Source organism: Myxine glutinosa, chromosome 8 (assembly GCF_964187855.1).
Source record: "Myxine glutinosa chromosome 8, kmMyxGlut1.1, whole genome shotgun sequence".
Taxonomy (NCBI): domain Eukaryota; kingdom Metazoa; phylum Chordata; class Myxini; order Myxiniformes; family Myxinidae; genus Myxine; species Myxine glutinosa.
In genome coordinates this window covers 137,564,403-137,592,161 of record NC_136268.1, presented here as the reverse complement: position 1 = coordinate 137,592,161, position 27,759 = coordinate 137,564,403, and the positions used below count along the sequence as shown (strand labels likewise).

The 27,759-nt window shown below is 37.7% G+C and overlaps 1 protein-coding gene across 6 annotated transcripts in view; it reads left to right on the top strand.

The window, feature by feature from the left end:
• Positions 1-27,759, top strand: part of LOC137432934 (histone H3) — an 83,264-nt gene that overhangs the window by 48,482 nt on the left and 7,023 nt on the right. For 2 of the 6 annotated variants that reach the window (XM_068125262.2, XM_078783747.1), the window contains exon 4: positions 22,841-23,131. In XM_068125262.2, coding sequence (XP_067981363.2) covers positions 22,841-22,963 — 123 coding nt within the window. In that variant the 3' untranslated portion in view covers positions 22,964-23,131. The other 4 variants (XM_078783746.1, XM_068125256.2, XM_068125263.2 and 1 more) reach the window with 4 other exon arrangements.

Here is a 27,759-nt window from a genome sequence, read left to right as displayed (position 1 = left end):
GATTCATCTCCCGGTGCCCTCGCACAATTTCTGGGCTGTGACGTGTAGCTCTCCCAGCAGGTCTACCCACCTGCACACCTCCACCACTGCAGTTGCCTCCGAGCTTACCTGCTCCTTACCCTAACCTATCTACCTGGGGAAGGCCCTCTGGCGCTCTCCCCACTCGGTGCCCTCTCTGGCACTGGGCTACCCGGGTCCGTCCTCCGGATCCTCGGGCCCCATCCACAACTCTACCGGCTCCCAGAGCCCACCTGCGGCCTCACCTGGCCGACATCCTCACAGTGGTGGAGTGCCCAAACCAACTACACACACTAACAGGCTACACGCCCAGCCGTTTCCACAACACTAATGCACCCATCCACAATACCATTCTGCAACCGCACCACAAATGCCAATATCCAACCACAATTTACCTATACCCTCTACCTAACACTTACACTACCCGCCCCGGGTACTCGTGAAAGGGGTCCACTCTTCCCCCATCCACACCTTCGCACCATGCACACCACTCCGTACCACTTACTCCATGTATTCCACACACCTGTACTTGCACACCTGTGCTCTCATACCTGGTGCCGCCTGCACCCTTCTCTCCCCAAGCGCATTCGCGCTGATCCACAACACTCACTACTCATACACTGCTCCACACACCTGTCCAGTTCTCACACAGCATCATCTCATCTAACTACTCCCCTCTGAAACTTGCGCTTCCCAGTCGTCCCTTTAAACTACTGCGCTCCCACGTCATTATCATCCATACTAATCTACCTGCGTCCCCACTACAGGTATCAGTCACTAGCTAAACCTTAACGTTACCTAATGTCATCTTCGCTAGATCCCTACACACGATATATCCTAACCCACCCGGGCTAGTTTTCACTGCCATCAACCCCATAAGCTATTGCGCATTTGCCCCACATTGGGAAGGGTGGCAGGGATGCCACCCTTACCCACCGGGCACATCGCTCACTACCAATTTTGCACATCAAATTTCAACAAATCAAAAATTTGCCAATCACTACCCATCATCTGCCAATCATTACTGCCAATCCTTTGCCAATCATCAAATTTTGTTTTTCTCTAATTTTGGGTCCAAAACACTAACCTCATCACCCGTCTACTCACTAATGCCTCTCGGTGCGCCAATTCCTGTCCAAAGCCCGGCTTCGTAAAGCCGAGCAATGAATGCGGGTTGTTTGGTGCCAGCGGCTGGATACGTCCCGCATTCGGTGCAGGGAAGGAGGTTTACCCGGGCCGAGGTCCCACGCACCATCTCGGCACGGAGCCATCCAATGTCCCGATCTCGACCCGCCGGCACGTCTCAACAAAACTTGGTCGCCATGACGACCCTTCCTATCCAGCTGCCCGCTCCGCCTAGTGGAGCACGGACGCGGCCGTTCAAAGCGAGGCCCAGCGTGGATCGCGCACGGCGGTCCTTTCGAACCCGCCGTGGCTCGGATCCCCGCTGGTTCTCGCGGCACGCGAAGCCCGGCACGCACCGAGGGCCCGCTTCGGCTAAAAGTCGACCTAACCTCTAACCCGGTTACCGTCGATGCCTCACCTGGATGCTTACAAGCATACGCTACCCCTTTCTTGCTCATACATCCAGCTGTTCCCATGCTCCTCGTCGTACCTTTTCTTACACACCTCGGTACACTCATTCCGCTCACCGACTTGGTCACACACCTGACCACCGAACACCTTGGCACACATTCGTCGCTAGCACACCTCACCAACACACCTCTTCGCGCCCCTTCCTCGGTCACCTCCTCTGTGACAATCACAGGTGTGCTCTCACTCGCACACCCAACCACGTGCCTCACTACCAATTCCAGCGTGCATTCCCACTCACGCTCTACCATTCCAGGTGTGCATCCTTCCATTCCAGGTGTACATCCTCGCTCACCTGTCACAACCAACTCACGCTCTGTGCCACTCGTACTACTCTCACCTCCACTCTTGACAGCGCACTCTTTCCCCATGCACCTGTCCATCACACACCTTTCTCGCACACACTCTTGCGCACACTCTCCCGTCACACCCTCTGTAACACTCACCACAGGCGTGCATTCTCCCTTTACACCCTCCGTAACACTCCTCACTACGCGCTTCCATGTGCTCCCTCGCACACGCGCTACGACCGACTCACTCTCGCCAGCACCCTCACTCCTTGGCACGCACTTTTTCCTCACACACCCCAGAGTCGGACTTTCTCGCACACCTCCTTTTTCGCACACCAGACCTGTCGCACACTTCACCAACGGCCTCTCACGAACACCCGGGTCCATCTCGACCCCCAAGCTTCTTAAATCACCTGGCGCATCATACGCACGACCATATTGGTCACCACTTACACCGGGTCCTCTTCCTCTTCGCTTCTCCTCCATCACCTGCGAATCCCTCATCCGGTTAATGAGCACATCATCACGATCCAAACACAGACTTTGGACCAATTATTTTACCTCCTCTTTTATCTCTTTCTCATCCTCTCTCCGTCGCTTCTTAATTTCGCTCACCCCTTCTTCCACTTCTTCTAATTTCTGCTTCACCTCTTTTATGTCCCGGTACGTCTCCTCAAGCTCGTCCTCTAAGGCTACCTTGACCGTTTCCATGTGCGTCCTCACCTGCCGGTCCTTCGTCTCCATTACCTCTATCACCTCGTCCAACCTCGTTGTCAGTCCCTCACGTACCATCTGACATTCCCTCTTCGTCGCTACCAAGTCATTTTTTAGGTCATTTTGTGTCGCTTTTAACCCTCCTATTACCGCTGTGTTCTTCTTTACCTGGTCCGTTAGTTCTTTTTGTCCCTCTGTCAGTTGTTCTACTTCCTGCGTCAGGTCCTCTATGCCCCCTTGTAACTTTACAGTCCCCTTTCTCACCTCCTTCTCCATGCGCTCCTTACAGTGCCTCACCTCCTCGCGCACTCCTCCGACCTCCTCACTCACACCTCTTCTGATCTCTTCTCCCATCACTTGCATCTCCTGCCCAGATGCCACCCTCATCTGCTCCATTTCCTCCCTGTGAGCATCCAGTTTGGTTTCTACCCCCATTCTGACCCCCTCTATCTGCTGCCCCATTTGTTTAACTTCCCTTTCCGCTTGGTCCCTCATGTCCCTCAATTTGCCTTCCATACTGTTTTCTAACCCCTCTAACCCATTTTTCACTCCCTCTATCTGATTCTCCTGGGCAGCCATTCTGTTTTCTACCCCCATTAACCCATTCTTTACCTCTTTTATCCCGTTGTCTAACCCCTCAAAATTATTGTCTAACTTCTCACCGGTACCCCTTACTTCGTCCCTCATTACCCCCATTTGGTTTCCCATTACCCCCAATTGCTCACTCTGAGCATCCATCCGGTTCCCCATTACCCCCATTTGGCCCTCCAATCACTCACCCAATCGCTCACTATTAGCCCTCATTTCCTCCCTCATTTTCTCGCTATCCTGGGCCATAAGGGCCTTCATTTGTATGAAAAAAAAGGTTCAAATCTACCAGCGGCGCTACTACTGTCGCGGGCGTGGTCGCCATGGCCATGTGCGAGGCGCCATTTTGCGCGCCCGTAACCTCGTGCGCGACGACGCTATTTTGCGAACCTGCCACCCTCACTGCTTCGCTCTCCTCATGTCCCTCATTTTGGTCCTGGATCGACCCTGCCTCACTCTCCTCTACCGGAACCCAGCCGTCTTGGTCTGCCATAGCGCGACTTTCAAAATTCGGGTTTTTTTTTTTTTTTGTAAAACACAATTAAATTTCGCCGTTATAATTTCGAGCGCGTGAAACGCGCTCCGGATCGAATCCCACTTCCCGACACCAAATGTTACAGACGCGGTTTTGGATGTTGGTTTACCGAGCGGTTTGGTATGACCGCGTCTGCACAGTTTACCCGATTACACTCGAACATTGGCCGAATCGCGCTAGGCTAGATCAATGAAGGAAAGGACACAACGGCTGGGTTAAATGACACGACACCAGGGGTACAGTTCTCAAGACCTCCGGAGGAGGATATAATATTGGGTATGCGGAACGTTTAGATTACACGGCACAAGAGGGACAGCACAGAAAGGTGGGCACTTATGCACGGTCTTATCTTAGTCCCGACAGACCACAGACAAACGGGACAAGACTGACTCACACAGGGATTGATGGCAAGGAAGGGCAGAATCGATGGCTCAAGGTGCACCTTGGCTCAGGGACAGGATCCACACGGTCCGGTCCAGATATGCGGGGAGGTATCGTCGCGCTGGAGGTGGCGTCTGTTTCTCCTCAAGCTGGGGGCGCATCTGACGTCACCTCCGGTAAGTGGCTGCGTATATCCAGCGGGGAGTGACACGCCCTCGGCTCGTTAGCTCCGCCCCAGATGGAATCGGTCCGCCGCTTCTTATTGGGTGCGGGGGGTTACTGGGCTCCGCCCTTGACGAGGAGCTGACAGTGAGCCCCTGCGTGGTAACCCCGTCGGAGCACATGGGCAATGGCGGCTAACCAAGCCGGAGTGAGGACGCACACTCCCCGCGCCGCCGCCGCCCCCGCTGTTGTTGTAGTTGTTGTTGTTGTTGTAGTTCCATGAGGAAGAGATGCGGGGAGGTATTGGGAGGTCCTAAACTCACTACTGGTGCCATACAATCACATTCTGGTGCAACGAAGAGTCAGAATTAATGGAAACGAGTCCTTAACTGACATAGACTAAGAATAACTAGCAAGATGTCCTATAGTTGTCTACGTGAGATGCGGTGAACCTGGGTGCGACATTTAATGGGGGAAAAAGGGGAAGGTCGGGGCTACAGAGTGTTGTTTACAGACAATGGGACTAGGGAATGGGGGATTGGGGATAGTTGGGGAGTATTGGGGAAATAGGGGAATATTTACAAGCGGATATGGATGGAGGCCAAATCCCATATCCGCAACAATATAAAGCGCACTCGCTATGCTCACCAGGTCTCTGTCATGGGTCTGTATCTCCTCAGACAGAAGTCATACTCCAATTACTGCTCTGGTGTTGAGGGACCACCTGAGTCTCTAGAGATCTGGGCTCAAAGGTCCAGAACTCACAATCCCATGTTCATGAAATAAAAAAATAAAAAAAATTTAAATAAAAAAATTTAAATTTAAAAAAATTGTCAAACATTAAAAAAAAAATATGTAAAATTTCCTGTCAAGGCTACTGTCAAACAGACATCAGATTTAGAATCAGTGAGGTCCAAAACCCTAGAAAAGTGCTTTTAATTGTAATTATGTGACTTTTGGTTGGCTAGTAACGGAAAAGTCAGTTTTTGAGTGGCGGCCATTTTGAAGTGTCAAATATGGCGCTCCCATTGAGAATTGGCTTTGGCTCCCGGCAGATTTGAATTCAGCATGTCAAAAACTACAAGTGTGCCAAGTTTCATGCTTGTAGACAAATTTGCACAATCCCCCCTTAAAATCCTCCTAACAGACCAGACTACAAGTGGTTTTGTTATGGTATTAGCCAATTGATTAAGAAAATATTTTGTGATAATCTTTTATTGATTTTAATTATACAATTAATCAATCAATTAGATGTACATCTCTCCCTCCCAATGCAGCCTCTATGAGCTGCACTGCGGTATTGCCAGAGGCGCCCCGGCAATGCCGCGCTGTAGGATATTTAATTATTTGGCATGGGGGCGGTGTACTTTGAATGTATGTGTACTTGTTGTACACCGCTCCTTTCCTATGCCATCTCCAGGCATTGCAAATCGTCATTGTCGGGCACCGAAGGGGGCTCGGCAGTGACGCACGCTGAAAGAGAGTACTCAGTTTTCACTCTGGTTGTTTGTTTGTTGTACACCGCTCCTTTCCTATGCCATCTCCAGGCATTGCAAATCGTCATTGCCAGGCACCAAAGGGGGCTCGGCAGTGACGCACGCTGAAAGAGAGTACTCAGTTTTCACTCTGGTTTCTTGTTTTCTTGCTTTCTTTCTTGTTTGTTTGTCCGGGCGATATCTCAGCCATCCTTTGAGCTAGGAAGCTGAAATTTCGGCACAATAGTGAGCAAGTCCTTTTTCAAAAACGGTTTTTTTTTTTTTGATTAATCAATAAATTGAGGAGTTATTTAATTATTAGCGATTAATTAAGTACTTATTTAATTAATCAAATTTCCTTTCTCTTCTGACCATTAACTCAGGCACCTTTTGAGTTAGGAAGCTGATATTTGGACATGCGAATGACCAGGTGATTTGGCTGCAAAGGATATTTTTGATTTATTAATTAATCAATTAATCGATTAATTATTTAATTATTCGATTAATGACAAAAAAAAAATTATTTTTAAAGTTACAGATTCTGATGAAATAGTGGTAGTTTATGTGTTCTCTGACCAAATTGATTAATAATTTAATTTTTTTATGATTATTATTTATTTATTTTCATTATTAATCATTTATTTTCGTTCTCATTTGGCCAATATCTCAGGCACCTTTTGAGCTGGGAAGCTAATATTTGGACATGAATGACCAAGTGATGTGGCTATCAGGGATATTTTTGATTTATTGATTAATCATTTAATCTATTAATTATTTATTGATTAATCGATTAATTATTTATTGAGTAATCAATTAATTATTTAATTTTTTATAAATGACTTATTTAATTAAATTTCTAAAAGATACATCTTCGGATGAAGCACTAGTCGTTTAGTTATGCGATTAGCCAATTGATTATGAAAATATTTTGTGATAATCTTTTATTGATTTTAATTATACAATTATCAAATCAATTAGTGTACACCTCTCCCTCCCAATGCAGCCTCAATGAGCTGCATTGCCGTATTGCCGGGCGCCCCGGCAATGCCGCGCTGCAGCATATTTAATTATTTGGCATGGGGCGGTGTACTTTGAATGTATGTGTACTTGTTTGTTTTCTTTCTTGTTTGTTGTACACCGCTCCTTTCCTATGCCATCTCCAGGCATTGCAAATCGTCATTGCTGGGCACCGAAGGGGGCTCGGCAGTGACGCACGCTGAAAGAGAGTACTCAGTTTTCACTCTGGTTTCTTGTTTGTTTGTTTTCTTGGTTTCTTGTTTGTTGTACACCGCTCCTTTCCTATGCCACCTCCAGGCATTGCAAATCGTCATTGCCGGGCACCGAAGGGGGCTCGGCAGTGACGCACGCTGAAAGAGAGTACTCAGTTTTCACTCTGGTTTCTTGTTTGTTTTCTTGGTTGTCCGGACGATATCTCAGCCATCCTTTGAGCTAGGAAGCTGAAATTTCGGCACAGTAGTGAGCAAGTCCTTTGTCAAATACGGTATTTTTTGTTTTTTGAATAATCAATTAATTGAGGAGTTATTTAATTATTAGCGTTTAATTAAGTACTTATTTAATTAATTAAATTTCATTTATCTTCTGACCATTATTAACTCAGGCACCTTTTGAGTTAGGAAGCTGATATTTGGACATGCCAATGACCAGGTGATTTGGCTGCAAAGGATATTTTTGATTTATTAATTAATCAATTAATCGATTAATTATTTAATTATTCGATTAATGACAAAAAATTTTTTTTTTTTTAAGTTACAGATTCTGATGAAATAGTGGTAGTTTATGTGTTCTCTGACCAAATTGATTAATAATTTAATTTTTTTATGATTATTATTTATTTATTTTCATTATTAATCATTTATTTATTTTCTTTCTCATTTGGCCAATATCTCAGGCACCTTTTGAGCTGGGAAGCTAATATTTGGACATGAGTGACCAAGTGATGTGGCTATCAAGGATATTTTTGATTTATTGATTAATCATTTCATCTATTAAGTATTTATTGATTAATCGATTAATTATTTATTGAGTAATCAATTAATTATTTAATTTTTTATAAATGACTTATTTAATTAAATTTCTAAAAGATACATCTTCGGATGAAGCACTACTGGTTTAGTTATGCGATTAGCCAATTGATTATGAAAATATTTTGTGATAATCTTTTATTGATTTTAATTATACAATTAATCAATCAATTAGTGTACACCTCTCCCTCCCAATGCAGCCTCAATGAGCTGCACTGCGGTATTGCCGGGCGCCGGAGGCGCCCCGGCAATGCCGCGCTGCAGCATATTTAATTATTTGGCATGGGGCGGTGTACTTTGAATGTATGTGTACTTGTTTGTTTTCTTTCTTGGTTGTCCGGACGATATCTCAGCCATCCTTTGAGCTAGGAAGCTGAAATTTCGGCACAGTAGTGAGCAAGTCCTTTGTCAAATACGGTATTTTTTGTTTTTTGAATAATCAATTAATTGAGGAGTTATTTAATTATTAGCGTTTAATTAAGTACTTATTTAATTAATTAAATTTCATTTCTCTTCTGACCATTATTAACTCAGGCACCTTTTGAGTTAGGAAGCTGATATTTGGACATGCCAATGACCAGGTGATTTGGCTGCAAAGGATATTTTTGATTTATTAATTAATCAATTAATCGATTAATTATTTAATTATTCGATTAATGACAAAAAATTTTTTTTTTTTTAAGTTACAGATTCTGATGAAATAGTGGTAGTTTATGTGTTCTCTGACCAAATTGATTAATAATTTAATTTTTTTATGATTATTATTTATTTATTTTCATTATTAATCATTTATTTATTTTCTTTCTCATTTGGCCAATATCTCAGGCACCTTTTGAGCTGGGAAGCTAATATTTGGACATGAGTGACCAAGTGATGTGGCTATCAAGGATATTTTTGATTTATTGATTAATCATTTCATCTATTAAGTATTTATTGATTAATCGATTAATTATTTATTGAGTAATCAATTAATTATTTAATTTTTTATAAATGACTTATTTGTTTTCTTTCTTGGTTGTCCGGACGATATCTCAGCCATCCTTTGAGCTAGGAAGCTGAAATTTCGGCACAGTCGTGAGCAAGTCCTTTGTCAAATACGGTATTTTTTCTTTTTTGAATAATCAATTAATTGAGGAGTTATTTAATTATTAGCGTTTAATTAAGTACTTATTTAATTAATTAAATTTCATTTCTCTTCTGACCATTATTAACTCAGGCACCTTTTGAGTTAGGAAGCTGATATTTGGACATGCCAATGACCAGGTGATTTGGCTGCAAAGGATATTTTTGATTTATTAATTAATCAATTAATCGATTAATTATTTAATTATTCGATTAATGACCCAAAAAAATTTTTTTTTTAAGTTACAGATTCTGATGAAATAGTGGTAGTTTATGTGTTCTCTGACCAAATTGATTACCAATTTAATTTTTTTATGATTATTGTACACCGCTCCTTTCCTATGCCATCTCCAGGCATTGCAAATCGTCATTGCTGGGCACCGAAGGGGGCTCGGCAGTGACGCACGCTGAAAGAGAGTACTCAGTTTTCACTCTGGTTTCTTGTTTGTTTGTTTTCTTGGTTGTTGTACACCGCTCCTTTCCTATGCCATCTCCAGGCATTGCAAATCGTCATTGCCGGGCACCAAAGGGGGCTCGGCAGTGACGCACGCTGAAAGAGAGTACTCAGTTTTCACTCTGGTTTCTTGTTTGTTGTACACCGCTCCTTTCCTATGCCATCTCCAGGCATTGCAAATCGTCATTGCCGGGCACCAAAGGGGGCTCGGCAGTGACGCACGCTGAAAGAGAGTACTCAGTTTTCACTCTGGTTTCTTGTTTGTTTTCTTGTTTTCTTTCTTGTTTGTTTGTTTTCTTTCTTGGTTGTCCGGACGATATCTCAGCCATCCTTTGAGCTAGGAAGCTGAAATTTCGGCACAATAGTGAGCAAGTCCTTTGTCAAATACGGTATTTTTTGTTTTTTGAATAATCAATTAATTGAGGAGTTATTTAATTATTAGCGTTTAATTAAGTACTTATTTAATTAATTAAATTTCATTTATCTTCTGACCATTATTAACTCAGGCACCTTTTGAGTTAGGAAGCTGATATTTGGACATGCCAATGACCAGGTGATTTGGCTGCAAAGGATATTTTTGATTTATTAATTAATCAATTAATCGATTAATTATTTAATTATTCGATTAATGACAAAAAAATTTTTTTTTTTTAAGTTACAGATTCTGATGAAATAGTGGTAGTTTATGTGTTCTCTGACCAAATTGATTAATAATTTAATTTTTTTATGATTATTATTTATTTATTTTCATTATTAATCATTTATTTATTTTCTTTCTCATTTGGCCAATATCTCAGGCACCTTTTGAGCTGGGAAGCTAATATTTGGACATGAGTGACCAAGTGATGTGGCTATCAAGGATATTTTTGATTTATTGATTAATCATTTCATCTATTAAGTATTTATTGATTAATCGATTAATTATTTATTGAGTAATCAATTAATTATTTAATTTTTTATAAATGACTTATTTAATTAAATTTCTAAAAGATACATCTTCGGATGAAGCACTACTGGTTTAGTTATGCGATTAGCCAATTGATTATGAAAATATTTTGTGATAATCTTTTATTGATTTTAATTATACAATTAATCAATCAATTAGTGTACACCTCTCCCTCCCAATGCAGCCTCAATGAGCTGCACTGCGGTATTGCCGGGCGCCGGAGGCGCCCCGGCAATGCCGCGCTGCAGCATATTTAATTATTTGGCATGGGGCGGTGTACTTTGAATGTATGTGTACTTGTTTGTTTTCTTTCTTGGTTGTCCGGACGATATCTCAGCCATCCTTTGAGCTAGGAAGCTGAAATTTCGGCACAGTCGTGAGCAAGTCCTTTGTCAAATACGGTATTTTTTGTTTTTTGAATAATCAATTAATTGAGGAGTTATTTAATTATTAGCGTTTAATTAAGTACTTATTTAATTAATTAAATTTCATTTCTCTTCTGACCATTATTAACTCAGGCACCTTTTGAGTTAGGAAGCTGATATTTGGACATGCCAATGACCAGGTGATTTGGCTGCAAAGGATATTTTTGATTTATTAATTAATCAATTAATCGATTAATTATTTAATTATTCGATTAATGACCCAAAAAATTTTTTTTTTAAAGTTACAGATTCTGATGAAATAGTGGTAGTTTATGTGTTCTCTGACCAAATTGATTACCAATTTAATTTTTTTATGATTATTATTTATTTATTTTCATTATTAATCATTTATTTATTTTCTTTCTCATTTGGCCAATATCTCAGGCACCTTTTGAGCTGGGAAGCTAATATTTGGACATAAGTGACCAAGTGATGTGGCTATCAAGGATATTTTTGATTTATTGATTAATCATTTCATCTATTAATTATTTATTGATTAATCGATTAATTATTTATTGAGTAATCAATTAATTATTTAATTTTTTATAAATGACTTATTTAATTAAATTTCTAAAAGATACATCTTCGGATGAAGCACTAGTGGTTTAGTTATGCGATTAGCCAATTGATTATGAAAATATTTTGTGATAATCTTTTATTGATTTTAATTATACAATTAATCAATCAATTAGTGTACACCTCTCCCTCCCAATGCAGCCTCAATGAGCTGCACTGCGGTATTGCCGGGCGCCGGAGGCGCCCCGGCAATGCCGCGCTGCAGCATATTTAATTATTTGGCATGGGGCGGTGTACTTTGAATGTATGTGTACTTGTTTTCTTGTTTGTTTTCTTTCTTGGTTGTCCGGACGATATCTCAGCCATCCTTTGAGCTAGGAAGCTGAAATTTCGGCACAGTAGTGAGCAAGTCCTTTGTCAAATACGGTATTTTTTGTTTTTTGAATAATCAATTAATTGAGGAGTTATTTAATTATTAGCGTTTAATTAAGTACTTATTTAATTAATTAAATTTCATTTCTCTTCTGACCATTATTAACTCAGGCACCTTTTGAGTTAGGAAGCTGATATTTGGACATGCCAATGACCAGGTGATTTGGCTGCAAAGGATATTTTTGATTTATTAATTAATCAATTAATCGATTAATTATTTAATTATTCGATTAATGACAAAAAAAATTTTTTTTTTAAAGTTACAGATTCTGATGAAATAGTGGTAGTTTATGTGTTCTCTGACCAAATTGATTAATAATTTAATTTTTTTATGATTATTATTTATTTATTTTCATTATTAATCATTTATTTATTTTCTTTCTCATTTGGCCAATATCTCAGGCACCTTTTGAGCTGGGAAGCTAATATTTGGACATGAGTGACCAAGTGATGTGGCTATCAAGGATATTTTTGATTTATTGATTAATCATTTCATCTATTAAGTATTTATTGATTAATCGATTAATTATTTATTGAGTAATCAATTAATTATTTAATTTTTTATAAATGACTTATTTAATTAAATTTCTAAAAGATACATCTTCGGATGAAGCACTAGTGCTTTAGGTATGCTATTAGCCAATTGATTAAGAAAATATTTTGTGATAATCTTTTATTGATTTTAATTATAAAATTAATCAATCAATTAGTGTACACCTCTCCCTCCCAATGCAGCCTCAATGAGCTGCACTGCGGTATTGACGGGCGCCGGAGGCGCCCCGGCAATGCCGCTCTGTAGGATATTTAATTATTTGGCATGGGGGCGGTGTACTTTGAATGTATGTGTACTTGTTGTACACCGCTCCTTTCCTATGCCATCTCCAGGCATTGCAAATCGTCATTGCCGGGCACCAAAGGGGGCTCGGCAGTGACGCACGCTGAAAGAGAGTACTCAGTTTTCACTCTGGTTTCTTGTTTGTTTGTTTGTTTGTTTGTTTGTTTGTTTTCTTGGTTGTCCGGGCGATATCTCAGCCATCCTTCAAGCTAAGAAGCTGAAATTTCGGCACAATAGTGAGCAAGTCCTTTGTCAAAAACGGTATTTTTTGTTTTTTGATTAATCAATTAATTGAGGAGTTATTTAATTATTAGCGTTTAATGAAGTACTTATTTAATTAATTAAATTTCCTTTCTCTTCTGACCATTAACTCAGGCACCTTTTGAGTTAGGAAGCTGATATTTGGACATGCCAATGACCAGGTGATTTGGCTGCAAATGCTATTTTTGATTTATTAATTAATCAATTAATCGATTAATTATTTAATTATTCGATTAATGACAAGAATTTTTTTTTTTTTTACGTTACAGATTCTGATGAAATAGTGGTAGTTTATGTGTTCTCTGACCAAATTGATTAATAATTTAATTTTTTTATGATTATTATTTATTTATTTTCATTATTAATCATTTATTTATTTTCTTTCTCATTTGGCCAATATCTCAGGCACCTTTTGAGCTGGGAAGCTAATATTTGGACATGAGTGACCAAGTGATGTGGCTATCAAGGATATTTTTGATTTATTGATTAATCATTTAATTGCTTAATTATTTATTGATTAATTGATTAATTATTTATTGATTAATCAATTAATTATTTAATTTTTTATTAATGACATTTAATAAAATTTCTAAAAGATAGGTCTTGGGATGAAGCACTACTGGTTTAGTTATGCTATTAGCCAATTGATTAAGAAAATATTTTGTGATAATCTTTTATTGATTTTAATTATACAATTAATCAATCAATTAGCGAACACCTCTTCCTCCCAATGCAGCCTCTATGAGGTGCACTGCGGTATTGCCGGGCGCCGGAGGCGCCCCGGCAATGCCGCGCTGTAGGATATTTCATTATTTGGCATGGGGGCGGTGTACTTTGAATGTATGTGTACTTGTTTTCTTTCTTTCTTGTTTGTTTTCTTTCTTGTTTGTTTGTCCGGACGATATCTCAGCCATCCTTTGAGCTAGGAAGCTGAAATTTCGGCACAATAGTGAGCAAGTCCTTTGTCAAAAACGGTATTTTTTTTTTTTGATTAATCAATAAATTGAGGAGTTATTTAATTATTAGCGATTAATTAAGTACTTATTTAATTAATCAAATTTCCTTTCTCTTCTGACCATTAACTCAGGCACCTTTTGAGTTAGGAAGCTGATATTTGGACATGCCAATGACCAGGTGATTTGGCTGCAAAGGATATTTTTGATTTATTAATTAATCAATTAATCGATTAATTATTTAATTATTTGATTGACAATTTTTTTATTTTTTTTTAAGTTACAGATTCTGATGAAATGGTGGTGGTTTATGTGTTCTCTGACCGAATTGATTAATAATTTAATTTTTTTTATGATTATTATTTATTTATTTTCATTATTAATCATTTATTTATCTTCTTTCTCATTTGGCCAATATCTCAGGCACCTTTTGAGCTCAGAAGCTAATATTTGGACATGAGTGACCAAGTGATGTGGCTATCAAGGATATTTTTGATTTATTGATTCATCAATTAATCAATGAATCGATTAATTATTTAACTATTCGATGAATTACTAAAAAAAAATTTTTCCCCCCAGTTAGATTCTGATGAAATGGTGGTGGGTTATGTGTTCTGTGACCGAATTGATTGATAATTTAATTTTTTAATGATTATTATTTATTTATTTTCATTATTAATCATTTATTTATTTTCTTTCTCATTTGGCCAATATCTCAGGCACCTTTTGAGTTAGGAAGCTGATATTTGGACATGCCAATGACCAGGTGATTTGGCTGCAAACGCTATTTTTGATTTATTAATTAATCAATTAATGGATTAATTATTTAATGATTCGATTAATGGCTAAAAAATTCTTTTTTAAAGTTACAGATTCTTATGAAATGGTGGTGGTTTATGTGTTCTCTGACCGAATTGATTAATAATTTAATTTTTTTATGATTTTTTTTTTTTTTCATTATTAATCATTTATTTATTTTCTTTCTCATTTGGCCAATATCCCGGGCACCTTTTGAGCTCGGAAGCTAATATTTGGACATGAGTGACCAAGTGATGTGGCTATCAAGGATATTTTTGATTTATTGATCAATCAATTAATCAATTAATCGATTAATTATTTAATTATTCGATTAATTACGAAAAATTAATTTATTTATTTCAGTTACAGATTCTGATGAAATGGTAGTGGTATATGTGTTCTGTGACAGAATTGATTAATAATTTAATTTTTTAATGATTATTATTTATTTATTTTCATTATTAATCATTTATTTATCTTCTTTCTCATTTGGCCAATATCTCAGGCACCTTTTGAGCTCAGAAGCTAATATTTGGACATGAGTGACCAAGTGATGTGGCTATCAAGGATATTTTTGATTTATTGATTCATCAATTAATCAATGAATCGATTAATTATTTAACTATTCGATGAATTACTAAAAAAAAATTTTTCCCCCCAGTTAGATTCTGATGAAATGGTGGTGGTTTATGTGTTCTGTGACCGAATTGATTGATAATTAAATTTTGTAATGATTATTATTTATTTATTTTCATTATTAATCATTTATTTATTTTCTTTCTCATTTGGCCAATATCTCAGGCACCTTTTGAGTTAGGAAGCTGATATTTGGACATGCCAATGACCAGGTGATTTGGCTGCAAACGCTATTTTTGATTTATTAATTAATCAATTAATGGATTAATTATTTAATGATTCGATTAATGGCTAAAAAATTCTTTTTTAAAGTTACAGATTCTTATGAAATGGTGGTGGTTTATGTGTTCTCTGACCGAATTGATTAATAATTTGATATTTTTATGATTTTTTTTTTTTTTCATTATTAATCATTTATTTATTTTCTTTCTCATTTGGCCAATATCCCGGGCACCTTTTGAGCTCGGAAGCTAATATTTGGACATGAGTGACCAAGTGATGTGGCTATCAAGGATATTTTTGATTTATTGATCAATCAATTAATCGATTAATTATTTAATTATTCGATTAATTACGAAAAATTAATTTATTAATTTCATTTACAGATTCTGATGAAATGGTAGTGGTATATGTGTTCTGTGACAGAATTGATTAATAATTTAATTTTTTAATGATTATTATTTATTTATTTTCATTATTAATCATTTATTTATTTTCTTTCTCATTTGGCCAATATCTCAGGCACATTTTGAGCTGGGAAGCTAATATTTGGACATGCCAATGACCAGGTGATTTGGCTGCAAAGGCTATTTTTGATTTATTAATTAATAAATTAATCGATTAATTATTTAATTATTCGATTAATGGCAATTTTTTTTTTTTTTTTTAAGTTACAGATTCTGATGAAATGGTGGTGGTTTATGTGTTCTCTGACCGAATTGATTAATAATTTAATTTTTTTATGATCATTATTTATTTATTTTCATTATTAATCATTCATTTATTTTCTCTCATTTGGTAAATATCTCAGGCACATTTTGAGCTGGGAAGCTAATATTTGGACATGAGTGACCAAGTGATGTGGCTATCAAGGATATTTTTGATTTATTGATTAATCATTTAATCGCTTAATTATTTATTGATTAATTGATTAATTATTTATCGATTAATCAATTAATTAATTAATTTTTTATTCATGACTTATTTAATTAAATTTCTAAAAGATAGGTCTTCGTATTAAGCACGAGTGGTTTAGTTATGCTATTAGCCAATTGATTAAGAAAATATTTTGTGATAATCTTTTATTGATTTTAATTATACAATTAATTGATCAATTAGCGTACACCTCTCCCTCCCAATGCAGGCTCTATGAGCTGCACTGCGGTATTGCCAGAGGCGCCCCGGCAATGCCGCGTTGTAGGATATTTAATTATTTGGCAAGGGGGCGGTGTACTTTGAATGTATCTGTACTTGTTTGTTTGTTTGTTTGTCTGGGCGATATCTCAGCCATCCTTTGAGCTCGGAAGCTGAAATTTCGGCACAATAGTGAGCAAGTCCTTTGTCAAAAACGCTATTTTTTGTTTTTTTATTTATCAATTAATTGAAGTTGTTTAATTATTAGCGATTAATTAAGTACTTATTTAATTAATCAAATTTCCTTTCTCTTCTGACCATTAACTCAGGCACCTTTTGAGTTAGGACGCTGATATTTGAACATGCCAATGACCAGGTGATTTGGCTGCATAGGCTATTTTTGATTTATTAATAAATCAATTAATCAGTTAATCGATTAATTATTTAATTATTCGATTCATTACACAAAAAAAAAAAATCAGTTACAGATTCTGATGAAATGGTGGTGGTTTGTGTGTTCTGTGACCGAATTGATTAATAATTTTATTTTTTAATGATTATTATTTATTTATTTTCATTATTAATCATTTATTTATTTTCTTTCTCATTTGGCCAATATCTCAGGCACCTTTTGAGCTCGGAAGCTAATATTTGGACATGAGTGACCAAGTGATGTGGCTGTCGAGGATATTTTTGATTTATTGATTAATGAATTAATCGATTAATTATTTAATTATTCGATTAATTACTAAAAAAAAAAAAAAATTTTCAGTTATACATTCTGATGAAATGGTGGTGGTTTATGTGTTCTGTGACCGAATTGATTAATCATTTAATTTTTTTAATGATTATTATTTATTAATTTTCATTATTAATCATTTATTTATTTTCTTTCTCATTTGGCCAATATCTCAGGCACATTTTGAGCTGGGAAGCTAATATTTGGACATGACAGTGACCAAGTGATGTGGCTATCAAGGATATTTTTGATTTATTGATTAATCATTTAATCGATTAATTTTTTATTAATGACTTATTTCATTAAATTTCTAAAAGATACATCTTCGGATGAAGCACTCGTGGTTTAGTTATGCGATTAACCAATTGATTAAGAAAATATTTTGTGATATTCTTTTATTGATTTTAATTATACAATTAATCGATCAATTGGTGTACACCTCTCCCTCCCAATGCAGCCTCTATGAGCTGCACTGCGGTATTGCTGGGCGCCTGAGGTGCCCCGGCAATGCCGCGCTGTAGGATATTTTATTATTTGGCGAGGGGGCGGTGTACTTTGAATGTATCTGTACTCGTTTGTTGTACACCGCACCTTTCCTATGCCATCCCCAGGTGCTGCATATCGTCATTGCCGGGCACCGAAGGGGCTCGGCAATGACGCACGCTGAAAGGGAGTACTCAATTTTCACTCTGGTTGTTTGTTTGTTGTACACCACTCCTTTCCTATGCCATCTCCAGGCATTGCAAATCGTCATTGCTGGGCACCGAAGGGGGCTCGGCAGTGACGCACGCTGAAAGGGAGTACTCAGTTTTCACTCTGTTTGTTTGTTTTCTTTCTTGTTTGTTTGTTTGTTTGTCCGGACGATATCTCAGCCATCTTTTGAGCTAGGAAGCTGAAATTTCGGCACAGTAGTGAGCAAGTCCTTTGTCAAAAACGCTATTTTTTGTTTTTTGAATAATCAATTAATTGAGTTATTTAATTATTAGCGATTAATTAAGTACTTATTTAATTGATCAAATTTCCTTTCTCTTCTGACCATTAACTCAGGCACCTTTTGAGTTCGGAAGCTGATATTTGGACATGCCGATGACCAGGTGATTTGGCTGCGAAGGCTATTTTTGATTTATTAATAAATCAATCAATTAATCGATTAATTATTTAATTATTCGATTAATGACAATTTTTTTTTTTTTTTAGTTACAGATTCTGATGAAATGGTGGTGGTTTATGTGTTCTCTGACCGAATTGATTAATAATTAAATTTTTTATGATTATTTATTTATTTATTTTCATTATTAATCATTTATTTATTTTCTTTGTCATTTGGCCAATATCTCAGGCACCTTTTGAGATCGGAAGCTAATATTTGGACATGAGTGACCAAGTGATGTGGCTATCAAGGATATTTTTGATTTATTGATTCATCAATTAATTATTGAATTATTCGAAAAATTACTAAAAAAAATAAAATAAATTCAGTTACAGATTCTGATGAAATGGTGGTGGTTTATGTGTTCTGTGACCGAATTGATTAATAATTTAATTTTTTAATGATTATTATTTATTTATTTTCATTATTAATCATTTATTTATTTTCTTTCTCATTTCGCCAATATCTCAGGCACCTTTTGAGCTGGGAAGCTAATATTTGGACATGACAGTGACCAAGTAATGTGGCTATCAAGGATATTTTTGATTTATTGATTAATCATTTAATCGATTAATTATTTATTGTTGAATCAATTAATTATTTGATTTTTTATTAATGACTTATTTAATTAAATTTCTAAAAGATACAACTTCGGATGAAGCACGAGTGGTTTAGTTATGCTATTAGCCAATTGATTAAGAAAATAATTTGTGATAATCTTTTATTGATTTTAATTATACAATGAATCAATCAGTTAGTGTCCACCTCTCCCTCCCAATGCAGCCTCAATGAGCTGCACTGCGGTATTGCCGGGCGCCAGAGGCACCCCGGCAATGCCGCGCTGTAGGATATTTAATTATTTGGCATGGGGGCGGTGTACTTTGAATGTATGTGTACTTGTTTTCTTGTTTGTTTGTCCAGGCGATATCTCAGCCATCCTTTGAGCTAGGAAGCTGAAATTTCGGCACAATAGTGAGCAAGTCATTTGTCAAAAACGCTATTTTTTGTTTTTTGATTAATCAATTAATTGAGGAGTTATTTAATTAGCGATTAATTAAGTACTTATTTAATTAATCAAATTTCCTTTCTCTTCTGACCATTAACTCAGGCACCTTTTGAGTTAGGAAGCTGATATTTGGACATGCCAATGACCAGGTGATTTGGCTGCATAGGCTATTTTTGATTTATTAATTAATCGATTAATTATTTAATTATTCGATTAATGTCTAAAAAATTTTTTTTCTTAAGTTGCAGATTCTGATGAAATGGTGGTGGTTTATGTGTTCTATGACCAAATTGATTAATAATTTAATTTTTAATGATTATTATTTATTTATTTTCATTATTAATCATTTATTTATTTTCTTTCTCATTTGGCCAATATCTAAGGCACCTTTTGACCTGGGAAGCTAATATTTGGACATGACAGTGACCAAATGATGTGGCTATCAAGGATATTTTTGATTAATCATTTAATCGATTAATTATTTATTGATTAATCGATTAATTATTTATTGATTAATCGATTCATTATTGAATTTTTTATAAATGACTTATTTAATTAAATTTCTAAAAGATACATCTTCGGATGAAGCACGAGTGATTTCGTTTTGCTATTGGCCAATTGATTAAGAAAATATTTTGTGATAATCTTTTATTGATTTTAGTTATACAATTAATCAATCAATTAGTGTACACCTCTCCCTCCCAATGCAGCCTCTATGAGCTGCACTGCGGTATTGCCGGCCGCCGGAGGCGCCCCGCCAATGCCGCGCTGTAGGATATTTAATTATTTGCCATGGGAGCGGTGTACTTTGAATGTATCTGTACTTGTTTTCTTTCTTTCTTGTTTGTTTGTTTTCTTGCTTTCTTGTTTGTTTGTCCGGGCGATATCCCAGCCATTCTTTCTTGTTTGTTTTCTTGTTTGTTTGTCCGGGCGATATCTCAGCCATCCTTTGAGCTAGGAAGCTGAAATTTCGGCACAATAGTGAGCAAGTCTTGTCAAAAACGCTATTTTTTGTTTTTTGATTAATCAATTAATTGAGGTTATTTAATTATTTGCGATTAATTAAGTACTTATTTAATTAATCAAATTTCCTTTCTCTTCTGACCATTAACTCAGGCACCTTTTGAGTTAGGAAGCTGATATTTCGACATGCCAATGACCAGGTGATTTGGCTGCAAAGGCTATTTTTGATTTATTAATTAATCGATTAATTATTTGATTACTTACCAAATTTTTTTTTTTTTTTCAGTTACAGATTCTGATGAAATGGTGGTGGTTTATGTGTTTTGTGACCGAATTGATTAATAATTTAATTTTTTAATGATTGTTATTTATTTATTTTCATTATTAATCATTTATTTATTTTCTTTCTCATTTGGCCAATATCTCAGGCACCTTTTGAGCTGGGAAGCTAATATTTGGACATGACAGCGACCAAGTGATGTGGCTATCAAGGATATTTTTGATTCACTGATTAATCATTTAATCGATTAATTATTTATTGATTAATCAATTAATTTTTTTATTTTTTATTAATGACATTTAATTAAATTTCTAAAAGATACATCTTCGGATGAAGCACAAGTGGTTTAGTTATGCTATTAGCCAATTGATTAAGAAAAGATTTTGTGATAATCTTTTATTGATTTTAATTATACAATTAATCAATCAATTAGTGTACACCTCTTCCTCCCAATGCAGCCTCTATGAGCTGCACTGCGGTATTGCCGGCCGCCGGAGGCACCCCGCCAATGCCGCGCTGTAGGATATTTAATTATTTGGCACGGGGGCGGTGTACTTTGAATGTATCTGTACTTGTTAAATTTCCCTTCTCTTCTGACCATTAACTCGGGCACCTTTTGAGTTAGGAATCTGATATTTGGACATGCCAATGACCAGGTGATTTGGCTGCAAAGGCTATTTTTGATTTATTAATTAATCAATTAATCGATTAATTGTTTAATTATTCGATTAATGACTAAAAAATTTTTTTCCAAGTTACAGATTCTGATGAAATGGTGGTGGTTTATGTGTTCTTTGACTGAATTGATTAATAATTTAATTTTTAAATGATATTTATTTATTTTCATTATTAATCATTTATTTATTTTATTTCTCATTTGGCCAATATCTCGGGCACCTTTTGAGCTAGGAAGCTAATATTTGGACATTACAGTGACCAAGTGATGTGGCTATCAAGGATATTTTTGATTTATTGATTAATCATTTAATCGATTAATTGTTTGTTGATTGATAAATTTTTTATTAACGACATTTTAAATTAAATTTGTAAAAGATACATCTTTGGATGAAGCACTAGTGGTTTAGTTATGCTATTAGCCAATTGATTAAGAAAATATTTTGTGATAATCTTTTATTGATTTTAATTATACAATTAATCAATCAATTTATTGTACACCTCTCCCTCCAAATACAGTATCTGTGAGCTGCACGGCGGTATTGCCGGGCGCCTGAGGCGCCCCAGCAAGCTGGAGGATATTTAATTATTTGGCATGGGGGTGGTGTACTTTGAATGTATCTGTACTTGTTTTCTTTCTTGTTTGTCCTGGCGATATCTCAGCCACCCTTTGAGCTCGGAAGCTGAAATTTCGGCACAATGGTGAGCAAGTACTTTTTCAAAAACGATATTTCTTGGTTTTTTGATCAATTGATGAGTTATTTAATTATTAGCTATTAATTACGTACTTATACATTTCCATTCTCTTCTGGCCATTATCTCAGGCACCTTTTGAGTTGGGAAGCTGATATTTGGACATGCCAATGACAATGTGATTTGGCTGTAAAATATATTTTTGATTTATTGATTAATCAATTAATTGATGAGTTATTTAATTATTAGCGATTAATTGAGTGCTGATACATTTCCTTTCTCTTCTGGCCATTATCTCTTTGGACCTTTTGTTAGGAAGCTGATACTTGGACATGCCAATGACCAAGTGATTTGGCTGCAAAGGCTATTTTTGATTTATTGATTAATCAATTAATCGATTAATTATTTTTGGATTAATGAATTATTTAATTTTTTATTAATGATTTATTTAATTCAATTTCTAAAAGTTGCATATTCGGATGAAGCACTCGTGGTTTAGTTATGCTATTAGCCAATTGATTAAGAAAATATTTTATGACAACTTTTATTGATTTTAATTATGCAATTAATCAAATATTGTGCACCTCTTCCTCCAAATACAGTCTCTATAAAGCTGCACAGCGGTATTGTCGGGTGCCAGAGGCGCCCCAGCAAGCTGGAGGATATTTAATTATTTGGCATGGGGGTTGTGTACTTTGAATGTATCTGTACTTGTTTTTATTGTGTTTGAAAAGTTAACAGAACACAACCCATCGATAAACATCGATGTGCTCACCGTGACACCTCTTTCCCATTGTGTGCACAGGCAGCCGAAGCATATATGACTCGGTTATTTGAAGACGCAAATCTTTGCGCCATTCATGCCAAGCGCGTGACAATTCAACCAAAGGACATGGAACTTGCACTGAGGCTCAAACGCGACAAATGACCCGTGATGGTTTTATTGCATTGTAAAAGCTTTTCTTTGAATCGCCGTTTTTATGACCAACTATATTTCTGGTTTCTTCATTTTGTTTGAAGTTTTACCGTCTTGGCTTTGGAAACCGTTTATCTAGATCGTGTTTTTGTATTTCCACATTAAAGTTATTCAAGAGCCCGTGTGATGATTTCCTTAGGATTCCTGCACGCACGGGGGCTGTGGCACGAGGCAGGGATTTTGCAAGGAAAGCAACCTGTTTGCTGAGCGACTCCGAGTCGGCCATCCGTTTGGACAGGTTGGTGACAGGACTGCGACACTGATTTCTCAGACAGAAAAGGCAAACAGATCGAATCAGCTGTGATCTTGTTACCCTGCGCTCGCGAAGCGAAAACCGGGGTTAAGCATTAATTTACGTACGTGTATGCCGTACGTGTATTTTAAAAATTCATTTTCTCGGCAACCGTTGGTCCGATTGACATGAAATTTTCACCAAAGGAGCACCTCCTCCTGCATAATATTTTAATGATTATTATGACGACATAGGTCACGTGGTACAGGCACCATCTTGGAAAAACTTTGCACCTCTGTCTCTGAAACCACTCCATGGAAAAAAAATTGAGACCTGGCTCGTGCATGGGCAATACTGTCCTACTCCCTATGGGGAATGCGATATGTTAATGATGTCATCGGTGCCTTCGTTATGACGTCATAATTCGACAAGTACACTTATCCATCCGATCATTATAAAAAAATGTTTTCACCAACTGTTGGTCTGATGGACATGAAATTTTCACTATCGGACCGCCGCCTCCTTTAGAATATTTTAATGATAATCATGACGTCATCAGTCATGTGGTACAGGTGCCATCTTGGAAAAACCGAAAAATGTTGCACCTCTATCTCCAAAACCGCTGCATGGAAAAAATTGAAACATGGCTCATTGTAAAGAACTCCATATGGGGAATAGGTGTTGTTAACGATGATGGCATTGGTGCCATAATTATGACGTCATAATTCGACAGGGAAAATTCTTAGTCTGATCAATTTGAAATGTATTGGGTGTGATCTATGCAACAATTATATTAGAGAATATAAATTTATGATGTCATCGCTCACGTGGTCTGGCAGCCATATTGGATCAAAGGGAAAAAAAAAGTTCAAAAACAGAGGTGTTGGCTCACAACAAGTTGACTGCGCAGGGTAAGTATTCTATGAATACCATCTACTTCCCTAAAGCACTCACCTGCATGAACTAAATTCTTGAATGGTTGATGCTCCGGTGTCGGTTCTTCGTGTCATACAGTTCAAGTCCACTCCACGGTGCACCTTTGCATCGCGTTTCAATTGAATGCACAAAACAAAGGAACCTTTTTTAATGTCTATCACGTTTTCTTTCACCCACGTGTGGGGCTGCTTCCCCCCATTCCATTTGGGCACGTGACACGCGATGCAAACTGTCTTCTTGAATCGGCACTAAATCTTATGTTTTAAACAACGTGACTTTTGAAATTATGTGCGAATGCTAAACGAGGCCTTTTGCCCACGCACCGTTTAGTGACTCGGTTGTGCTCGTCGGGCGCTTTCAACCTGCCATTGCTGGCGCTAAATCTATTTCAAATCGTCTTTTAACTTGATTTTCAGCATTTAGATTTTAGAAGATAGTGGAAATTTCAAAATGGTTAACTATAATCGTTTTGTTCCTCAATGCAAATCACTCGCACAGCATTTGTCATCAAATTTTAAACAAATCTTTATGATAATATGAAGATACAGTATTTAATAATTGGGTTTTGCCATCAAATGTTCAACAAACCTTTTTTGAAGCTACCAGGCTGGCATAGAGGTGTGCACTGTCCTGAGGTCTATGTAACCTGATTTTGAATCTCGGCCTAGCTATGAACTGTAACCCTGGTGTTTTCCAGGTAGGGCAAAAGCACCGGTGTGCCATCCCTCAGATGAACGTTAAACGGGTTAGTCCATGGGCCAATATAGGTCACTGGTATCTCTTGGGGGAATAATCCAAATGCTATTTTTCAAGTAATATTATATCAAGTTTACATTTTCACATAATGGACGTTTGAAAATGTGCAGCTTTTTAAAAAAGATTTCTTGAAGGACATTTTTAAAAAATCATTAAAAGTAAAGAGTTTTCGCTTCAGATGCTAATAAAGCTTTGAAACACGCAGCTATTGAATTGAGAACTGGCATCAACAGCTTAAAGGATAGACCTCATGGCCACCGCAGCTATCACAAGTGAACATTGATGCTGTGCAGTGTGCATCCCCCCCTCTGTTGCACTCGTCCTCAAGTGTTTGTTAAATGGAAATGTTGAGGATTCTAGTGTGACACCTGATGAAGTTTCTAAATTCATCAATTCCATTGGCCAAGACTTTAAATACAATGTGAGTGGTGGTAAACACAAAAACTCCATACATACACTGACCATTTTCAGTTAAATCTCTTACTGGAAATGTTGAACGAAAAAATTCTGAAGCATCCGGGTCATGGAATATCATATTCCAAAACGTTAGAGATTGATACAGCTTTAGCACTTTATAAACTGTCATCACCAGCTGAGTATGCCATTGTGCTACCTGAGCAGCTCCATTGTAGCATTGCCACTGGACTTGGCTTTGACAACATAGATCACCTTGGAGACCCTTACTGGTGCAGGTACAACACAGTGAATGGAATTGCTGTTCAGAAACCAGAGGCCCACATTAGGAAAGGCCCAAAACTACAATTGATAAAAACAAAGCAGCTGAGACTTCATATTGCACCATTCAGCCTATCTACATATTGTTGCGGTTTTGTAATAAAGAATGCACCCCCTATAGTTAATTACACGACAACATGTAACCTGCATTAGTCAGTTATTTCTTATTAAATGTAAAGATAAGCTCCCTTCCCATTGTGTAGTAATTAAAGCAGATATGCGTTGAGTTTAGGCAGGATTCAAACCTTCGTATAGTGGAAGATGTTGGTTCATGTGCAAGGAGGCGTGGCAACAAGCACAGTCCACGTGATCAACCGCAACTGTGGTAGGTGTGGCTAAAAGAACCACCCACATCACCAACAGGCAGCCAATGAGATTGTGGACGCGCAAACAACCAACGAGAGATCGTGGACACGCAAACACCCAATGAGAGATCGTGGATATGCAAACAACCAATGAGAGGTCGTGGACACATAAAACAACCAAACAGGTCTGGCCTTTTCCCTAGCAAACTTTGCCAGCAATCTACCAACATCGCCTCGGCCAATGGGAGCCTGTGGAACATTCTCGGAAGGTTTTCAACCTGATATAAAGCCCATGTCCATGGCATTTTTTTTCTCTCTCTCTCTCTCTCTGTCGCTCTCCGCCCTCTCGTCGTGGTCCTTTGAGCTGGCTGTCGTCCATGGTGGTTCGTCCTTCCTGCGCTAAATTCATTCGTCCTGGATCGTCATTCGTGCTGACTTTGACACGGCAGCTCGTCCTGCGGCCCTCATTCAAGCTGAGCGTCCTGAACGGCCGTGAGCTGCGCATGGAAGCGGGCGCACCCAAGCAGCTGCACGTTGCTCGGTACAAGTGCAATTCATCCCCTGTCTGTGTGAAGGCACCTGTCGGGATTTAGACTAGGTAAGAATTAAGTCTGCTCTCGTCCTTTTTCTGTGAATTGTAAATAAAACGTGTACATTTTGTTTCCTTTCAAACCTGTTCAAATACATCTTTTCCGCCATTGGCCCAGCATAGTCCGAACCAAATTTGACTTTAATCAGGCCCATAGATCACGCAGGATAACGCCACGACCCACACCGTGCGATCCGCTCGGCCCACCACGTGTGGAAATCGCGGGGGGTTCAATCCCCGGCTTTCCCGGCCACGTGCTTCGAAGGTATTCGGAATCCCGGTCGATAACCCTTCGGCCCGTGGTTGGGAGATTGGCGATTGAAGTTGCTTCATAACCTGCCAGGTGCGAACTTCGTCGCTGCAGACGGCCCCGTGGACCCAGGGTCTGAGGGGAAACGGGTCATAAACCCCCCCTTAGTTCGTCCACAGACCCAGGATCTGCAACAATATAATGCTGGTGAACGATGTGGGCCTCCAGGTGTGTTTCAGCAGAGTATTTGTATTTTGTTTCACAGGCCCTCAAGACAGCATGATGGAATTGTGAAACATGCAAACCAATACGAGATGTGCTTGTTAAAAAAACGGTATAGCTACATGATAATTATACATGCAGAAGATAGGTATCTGTATAAGGAAACTTGTGCTGGATAATAGGGCACAGACAGTAATAATGGAAAAAAATGTATACATTATCAGAATTACTACGTCTGTCATTAATACATTATTTTTATATGAAGCTGCACATCTAAGATGTCCATTATGTGAAAATGTAAACTTGAGATGTTATTTTACTTGAAAAATAGCAGAAGGAATATTCCCTCCAAATGGTATCAGTAACTCAAATTTGAGTGTTGGGCCCCTTGATGAGCTGTCCCTTCTGCTGGCATTTGTTGGTGGGCGATAAAGATCCCACAGTCTGCCACCTGAAGAGTACACAGTCTCCGTCTGGGATGAGTCAGACCCACGATGTCCCATTTGCTAGATGTAAAAGGTTCTGGGGCATCTTTCAAGAGTAGGGCGTTGTGTGCCGATACTCTGGCTAAAATCGAAATGCCTGCCCTATTGAGCAGGTGCATTATACTAGCGGCACAACCACACCACAGTAATGGTGTAATGAGCAGCACTTTTGCAATTGAACCCGAGGTCAATTATGCACATGTCCTGCATGTACATGGTCAGAGAATGGACCGGGGGC